Source organism: Triticum dicoccoides, chromosome 6B, assembly GCF_002162155.2.
Source record: "Triticum dicoccoides isolate Atlit2015 ecotype Zavitan chromosome 6B, WEW_v2.0, whole genome shotgun sequence".
Classification (NCBI taxonomy): domain Eukaryota; kingdom Viridiplantae; phylum Streptophyta; class Magnoliopsida; order Poales; family Poaceae; genus Triticum; species Triticum dicoccoides.
In genome coordinates this window covers 56022113-56029935 of record NC_041391.1, presented here as the reverse complement: position 1 = coordinate 56029935, position 7823 = coordinate 56022113, and the positions used below count along the sequence as shown (strand labels likewise).

General features: G+C 40.2%; 1 protein-coding gene across 2 annotated transcripts; it reads right to left on the bottom strand.

Annotated features, from left to right (window-relative positions):
• Positions 1–4913: 4913 nt before the first annotated feature.
• Positions 4914–7591, bottom strand: LOC119323339. Of its 2 annotated transcripts, XM_037596967.1 has the most exons (3): positions 7059–7591; positions 6044–6964; positions 4914–5808 (listed from the first exon to the last, which is right to left on the bottom strand). In XM_037596967.1, the coding sequence occupies exons 1-3, from the start codon at positions 7089–7091 to the stop codon at positions 5302–5304; spliced, it is 1461 nt and encodes a 486-aa protein (XP_037452864.1). In that variant the 5' UTR covers positions 7092–7591; the 3' UTR covers positions 4914–5301. The 2 variants fall into 2 exon arrangements, with proteins under 2 accessions (XP_037452864.1, XP_037452865.1); XM_037596968.1 differs by lacking the exon at positions 7059–7591 and having other exon boundaries at positions 6044–6970.
• Between the last annotated feature and the right edge of the window lie 232 nt (positions 7592–7823).

Here is a 7823-nt window from a genome sequence, read left to right as displayed (position 1 = left end):
GAACTGGCTCGATTCGTATTGCAAATGAACATGCCACACGCATTGCTCTGTGCTGCTTGGCAAGGATCGAGTGAGGGAAATGATTACAATGAATCAATTACAATCCGTAGGCATGTTATACTTCCACCAGCTTCTCTCAATTTACATCTCCCATGATCGAAAACACTACGTACGTTCTTTTGTGGCGAAATCCACACGCGTACTTACCAACGGACTACACAATTCTTTTTTATAGTGAATACATAGAAAAAAATTATAGCATATACATACACTTATAAAAATTATGAACATTTGAAGTCCATGAAGATTTATTTTGAAAATATCCAAACAATTCTGGGCGGCCTGTTTTTTAAATTATGTCTTTTATTTTTTATTTTTGTTTTCCATTTTTTTTTGTACCCTAAATAATTTGGACTTCAAACAAGTTCTGCAAATTGAAAAAAATGGGAATTATGAAATAAAATATTTAATAAATCATTAAATGTTTGTAGATTCAAAAAACATTCATGATTTTTTTTAAATGTTGCTTATTCAAAAAATGTTTGAAGTTTTGAAAACAAATGTTCAGGATATCAAAAAATGTTCATGATTTTTCTTAAAAATTAATGTATATAAAATATTAACGAAATTGAAAAAAATCATCAATTCGAAAAATGTTCGTGACTTACAAAATAGTTTATTCATTCATAAAATGTTTGCTGATTCAAACAATGATCATTAAATCAAAAAATGTTCGTTAAATCAAAAAAATGTTCGTGAATTTCGAACATTGTTCCACCAATTTCCAAAACATTGTTTGTGCATTCCAGAAATATCTGTTGATTCAAGAAAACTGTTACAAATTTTCACAATTAAAAAAATGTTTGCAAATGTTATAAAATGTTCATGAATACAAAAAATGTTCTTGATTTTAGGAAATGTTCGAAAATTTGTAGAAGTGTTCATGAATTTGAAACAGTTTCATTATTTCAAATGTGTTCACGCATTTAGAGAAATGTTCATGATTCCACGAAATTGAGAGTGATAGCGTATGTCGGTGATGCAGCAAAATGTGATCATGGCCATTGAAAACTATGATATATTTTCTTCTCCCAGTACAACGCACGGGCCCTTTTGCTAGTTGACGATCAAAGTTCCTTGCCTCTGCATCCAGGGCAAGAAATATTTTAGGATTCTGGCCGAAACTTAATTTCATGATATGGAAGGCTATTTGCTGCATTTTTCTGTGGTTTAATTTCTTTCATTCAGGATAGATCCCATGTTAGGCAAGATTGCAACACATTGTCCCTCCGCTAGTGCTAGCTGACAGACCCCTGCTTTTTATTATGCCTCACGAACTACTCAGGGTGTGTTTGATAGGATGCATGGAGGGTGCATGAGGTCAAAAGTTCTCAATCCGCCCAACTTTTGCTTGTTTGATAGGTACATGGGCTCATCTGGACTATGCCCATCTCATGGAAAAAAGGGCCCTCAGCCATGCCCATCTCGGGAACCCCAGAGAGGGTGTATGGAGGCAGCCATTCTCACCCCGATCCTCATCCCCACCCACCAGACCATGTCTAGATATATTTAAATTTTCAAAAAATGTTCATAATTTCAAATTTTGTTTAAGCTTTCGAAAAGTTAAGAATTTCAAAATTTTCTTACATTTCGAAAAAACTTCAGAATTGCAAATTTTGTTAAAATTTATGAAAATGTTCAGAATTTTAAATTTTGTTTAAATTTTCAAAGAGTGTTTAGAATTTCAATTTTTATTCAAATTTCCAAAATGTTAAAAATTTCAATTTTTAAAATGCTTAGAATTTAGAAAAATCAAAAACAAATGTTCAAGATTTCAAAATTTGTTAATTTAATACAAAAAAAGAATTTTAGTTTTAAAAAATATTAAAAATCAGAAATTCAAACTATGTTTAATTTTCAAAAAATGTTCAGAATTTCAAATTTTATTTAAATTTGAAAGGAATTGTTTAGATTTTGAAAAAAAAACTTTGATAAAAGTTCAGAATTCAAAATATGTTTAAATGTTTGTCACATTTTCCAATTTTATTCACCATTCAAAAAAGTTATTAGGAATTCGAAATTGTTCAGCATGTCTGAACACATGCATGCTACCAAATACAGTCTCAGTTCAGCATATCTCAGCGCATATACCGCTGCCAAACAACACCAAATGCATGGACTCAACATGTCTACACTCAGCATGTATGAGAGGAGAACAACTAGGCTAGGTCCATACATGCTACCAAACAAACCCTCACGGATACAGTGGATTTCAGGGTAGATTTGTGTCTCATAAACCTCAAAGAAAGAATTGGGGAGGGGATCTAGAGCCGGCGGAGAAACAGTTGGATGTTACTACTTGAGGGCTACCAGTAATTCTCTTTGTTTAATAGCACGGTACTATACGCATCACAAACATGATAACTTAGGTACAAATACCGCGGTAACTCTACCCGAAAAAAAAGATGTTGAAAACAAACCATGTTAACTTCTATGTAAGTAGCATGGTAATATACACAGTGTAGGCGTGATAACTTACGTACAAAAACCGCGCTAACTAACTTTGTCCGCCGGATTTTGTTGTTGAAAATATACCCTCAATAACTCATGTGCACTTTCGCAAAGAAAGGCAACTTATGTGTAAGTGAACAACAACAACAACAACAACAACAACAACAACAACAACAAGAAGAAGAAGTTCCGGCACATGGATAGGCTAGAGGTGAAATCCATAAGATCTCGCAACTAACTCATGGCTCTGGCACATGGATAGCAAGCTTCCACGCACCCCTGTCCATAGCTAGCTCTTTGGTGATACTCCAATCCTTCAGGTCTCTCTTAACGGACTCCGCCCGTGTCAAATTAGGTCTACCCCGCCCTCTCTTGACATTCTCCGCACGCTTTAGCCGTCCGCTATGCACTGGAGCTTCTAGATGCCTGCGCTGAGTATGCCCAAACCATCTCAGACGATGTTGGACAAGCTTCTCTTCAATTGGTGATATCCCAACTCTATCTCGTATATCATCATTCCGGACTCGATCCTTCCTCATGTGGCCACACATCCATCTCAATATACACATCTCTGGCACACCTAATTGTTGAACATGTCGCCTTTTAGTCGGCAAGTGAAATGGTAATACACACTCAGTATTTTCTTTATTTTATTTTTTTGCATGGAATACACACTCAGTATGTGTGTTAACTTATGCACAAACATCATGGGTAATTTTGATCACAAAAAAAGGTTGTTGAAAACATACCCACAGTAACTTTACGTAAACAAACATGATAATATATGCACTGTAGCATTGTTTCTTACTCGCACCAATATCATCCATTTAACCCTTTTAGGGCCCTACCCTCCACCAGTGATAATATTTTGCTGCTAATCACTTGGTGATGGTTTCCCTGCCAAGATTTCAGAAAACAAGGTATTGCCTTCAAACGACCCACAACGGAATGAGCATGAGGGACAGACGGGTGTAGACCGTCATATTCAGACAGAGGAGGAAACAAAGAGATGGGGGGACGAACATAGATTTTCGGTGCAGTCTATACAGTAACATAATAAAAGAAAATCAGAAAATTTCAATTCCTTTATTACTACATACAACTCCCTCCACTCACAAATATAAGATATTTTGGATATTTTAAAATGGACTACATACATACTAAATGAGTGAACAAGTACACTAAAATGTGTCCATACAGATCAATTCAGAAAAAAGTTAGAACATCTTATATTTGTAAACAGAGGGAGTACGATCTGAACATTGAATAAGAAACGTATAAAGGTGCATCTGTGTTCCAAAAGAGTGCTGATAGGCACCAATACTCTCTTCCAAGGAAACCTCATAAGATGTTTTGAACAGAAAGGTTTTTGTTTAAGTAGTAGCTCTCTCATAAGAAGGCGGAGTTTTGACTTGCCTAACCAGTCTCACTATACACGATACTCCCTCTGCACAAATAGAAGTTGTTTTGCATATATATTTCAATATGGACTACATATGTACTGAAATGAATGAACAAACACACAAAACGTGTATATGTACATCCGATCCACAACATGTTAGAACATCATATATTTGTGAACGGAGGGAGTACAATATATCGATATACACTTTGTACGAAGGAAAGCATGATGTAGATTATTTGAAGGCATCAATACTCGTATCACGTAGAAACATAGAATAATATAGCAGCCTAAAATCCATTTAAGTTCACAACTTTGCTGCTGGTCACCATATTCACAAAGATGTTCCTGGCATATGTATTCATTTAAGTTCACAGAATGCACATTCTGCGGAATATGTTCCCCTTGTAAATTAGTACTCGTAGTGAAGTTGTTCATATCAAAGTTTAGTCTTATTGTTGGCTACCTAAAAAGGCTTTGGCTCAGAACATACGTGTTCAGTTAGTATGCTTATCTATGTATCTGAATTAGTTTGGTGTTTGGAGTTTATATACGGATAGCTTGGGATGAGCATGCCCTGGATCATCACTGTGAGAGAATTGGGATAGCAATTTGCTGGCAAATTAAAGATTTGTTCTCTTTGCCATGGCCTTAACATGTTATTTTTTAGTGGGCCATCTTTTGATGCTTATAGAATTTTCGTAGCATTTCAAATATGTGTGCATGCCCATTCGATCAGAGAAAATAAGATTTACATTTCCATCGATTGCATGAGATGTTTGGTGAAAGTCTTTCCCATCTTCCCTAATCCACAAACCCTCAGCTTGCGAGCCAGTCATCGATAGCTACAAGTGTTTAATAGAGTAGTTTCTATACAATTGAATTCTACATGCACACTTATTGATATACTCCGTATCTTATTACTGTAATTGTTGCAAGGTTTCAGCGATAGATTAAATCCAGGTATATACAGTACTAAATGCAGGACCACTGAAGTCATGCAACGAGCCACATTGCAATCTTGCACGTTAAAGGAAGCATCAGAAAACAGAATACTGAGGACATTGAATCAAAGGGTAAACAAAAGTGCAACAACGGTAACACCGAATTTCAGAGTTCAGCAACTCCTTTCAACTACATAGAGTAAGTAGGGCATCATCTTAAAGAAAAAATGCAGAGGATAGGTCACCAGCAATTCCACACCTTTGCCAGTCTCTCCTCCAGCTGAAACTGGGCAACAGTACTGCTCTGAATTTACGGGGAGACAAAAGTGTAACAGCGGTAACAACCGAATTACGCAGTTCAGTAGCTCCTTCCATCATGGTGATGCCATATGATTCACATAAAACAATAGATCACTGTAATCCAATGTCACTCATTGATTTCAATTAGGACCGGAAGTGAACCACGGAATGAAGATCCATTCCCAGTTCCTCTATAACATGTTGCCTCTCCTCATCAGTCCGTGGATACCTTGTCTTGGGATCCGAGTCACTACAGCACTTCCACACCATCCTGTCATGAAGAGATATCTCCTCCATGTTCACCGCAGCTACCATGACACGCCTGACGTATCGAATGAAGTTATCATCGGCTTGGAAGCCATAGATGGTGAGCTTGGCAAGATTCTTATGCTTGAAAATGGAAACAGATGGCTTCCACTCTACGTTTCTGTTGTCGCAGTAACCACTCGCCTTCCGGTGCTCCTTGTCTGTCACCATGATGCACCAATGATCCCATACTGTGATGCATAGCTCCTTCAGGACCGGTGCAGCTTCAAGAATGAACATTGTCCAAGCAATATCACATCCTTCAGGAAGGTTTTCCAGATTCACAAGCCGCAGTTTGCCAAGAACAGGCGTGAGCAGTTTCGGACATTCTGGTAGAACCCAAATCTGGGAAAGAAGAAGCATATCAAGAATAGAGTGCAAGATGCACACAAAAACAACGTTCTAGGGTAGTAGAGAAAAATCACGAAAGTCATTACTGTCACATATAACCATATCATAGCCTGGGAAAGAAGAAGCATACTAAGAATTGAGTACAAGCTGCAAATAGTTTACATTCTAGGATGGCAGAGAAGACAACGATCATATATAGTGTTGAAATAAGGCAGATGCAATTGAGTACCTTTTCACTTCGAAAATTCAGATGCAGTTCGCTTATGGAGAGGAAATTAGCAAGGAGCTGGCTCAACTCTAGACACCTGTCTGAGCAGACAGCAATTTTCGCGAGGCTTAGCTTTGAAAGCTGCGGAACGAAACCAAAAGACAGGGGCTCATCGTCGTAAGAGCACCAGTTATTATAAGTCACTTGTTGGAGTTCCGGTAGCCAGTTGAGCACAACTTTCTCGAACTTCCCATAGTCGATCTCGAGGTCAACGAGTTGAGCATGTTCTAAACACAGCACAGAACGGATCCCTGAGTCACAGTAGGACAATCGCAAAGATTTCAACCGCTTGCAAGTGGTCAGGACATTGGGGATGTCGCCTTCACCAAATCGCATATTTTGCAGCCATAGGCGCGTAAGGCCAGCGAATGCATCCAGACAATCAGCAAGGATAGTATTGAAGCACTTGGCAAAGTCGACGAGATCGGCAGGTGTGCAATCCGCGCAAGCCTTCTCCGTCATGAACTCAATTTCAGCTTTCTGGACCTTCTGGGTTGCCATGGCGTGGGCAAAAGATTTGCCAACAGAGAGAACGTCATAATGCCTCAAGACCATTCTGACATTAAGCTTGCGGATGGTGATTCCTGGGCTCCTCATCCACAAGATGTTATCAGTTATCTTAGCGACAGCGCCATTGACCCTAGCCACATCACGGATGCCAAATTCACGGGAGCTATCAGGGTCAGGGACGAGGGAACCAACATCGATAACAATCTGCGAGAGCATGGCGGGGAGCTGCAGCATTCGCTTCGAGAGGATGCAGGCTCTGAGGGCGTCAAACGTCTCCACCCTCTCCAGGATATTGAGCAGAAGATCATTGGGCAGCCTGCTAAGCCTGTCTCCGTTTGCTTTGCAAGCAGCGTCTTCGTTGCAAGTTGCTTTCTGCATTAGATTTAGCAGGGGAAAAAACAAGAAAACACTAAATCAGCCCTGGAGGATGAATCGAATCGAAGTGAAGGACAGACAAAGAACTTACGTTGCGGCCGCGGCGACCCTTCTTGTTCTTCATGGCTGATCCGCTAAAGCAAAAGAACTGGCCTTTCAGAGATGTGATTGATGTTGCTTCTTTGATGGGCGACTCCTCCCACTCCTCTGTTTATTCAGGCCGGCGGATTAATCGCCGTCTCCCCTCCAAAAGGGAGGAGATTATTAGAGGAGAGGGAGAAGGATCCCGGTTACAACTTCTCGGCACACATATTAGTAAAAATTGCTGTGTGCTTGGAAAACAAACCGAAATCAATCTCTTTTCTGTCCCGATTGCAGAAGGAAAAGGACTCTTCCGCCTCCGCCTCCGCCTCCGTCTCCCTTGAGATGATCCCGCAGAAAACGCAATAAGACATAATAACGCGGTCCTTCGGTCCCCTGGTCTTTAGAGCCCAGGCGGCGGAGGTGGTGGCGGCTGCAAGGGCGCGGAGGAGCAGGGGGGGTTGGGTGTCGGAGGGGATGGCGGCTGCCGCCTGCAGGACCGGAGTGCGTGGGAGGAGGGGATCGAGTGGAAAGAGATGGGATCTAGGGTTAGCAGGTTTCCTATACCTTTTCTTTTTTGATTGAGGTAAAGGTTTTCTATACCTGAATTGGTCGGCGGCGCGGACACGTAGGTGCGCCAATGCAACCGACGCATTTCAGACTTGGGCGTTTTTCGGTGGCTGCTACGAATCAGCCGGATGATTTCCGTATGAAATCATCCGCCTAGCCAACCGTCCGATTGGCGCTAGCGATGTTCGATCCTAGGATTTCTGGA

What these genes read in the sequence shown, in the direction of transcription:
- LOC119323339 (XM_037596967.1), bottom strand. Translation starts at nt 7,091, where the DNA reads ATGAAGAACAAGAAGGGTCGCCGCGGCCGCAAC. An exon ending in AGGGTCGCCGCGGCCGCAAC is followed by an intron (nt 6,965 to 7,058) that starts GTAAGTTCTTTG and finishes AATCTAATGCAG; the next exon opens with AAAGCAACTTGCAACGAAGA. An exon ending in TGAATTTTCGAAGTGAAAAG is followed by an intron (nt 5,809 to 6,043) that starts GTACTCAATTGC and finishes CTTCTTTCCCAG; the next exon opens with ATTTGGGTTCTACCAGAATG.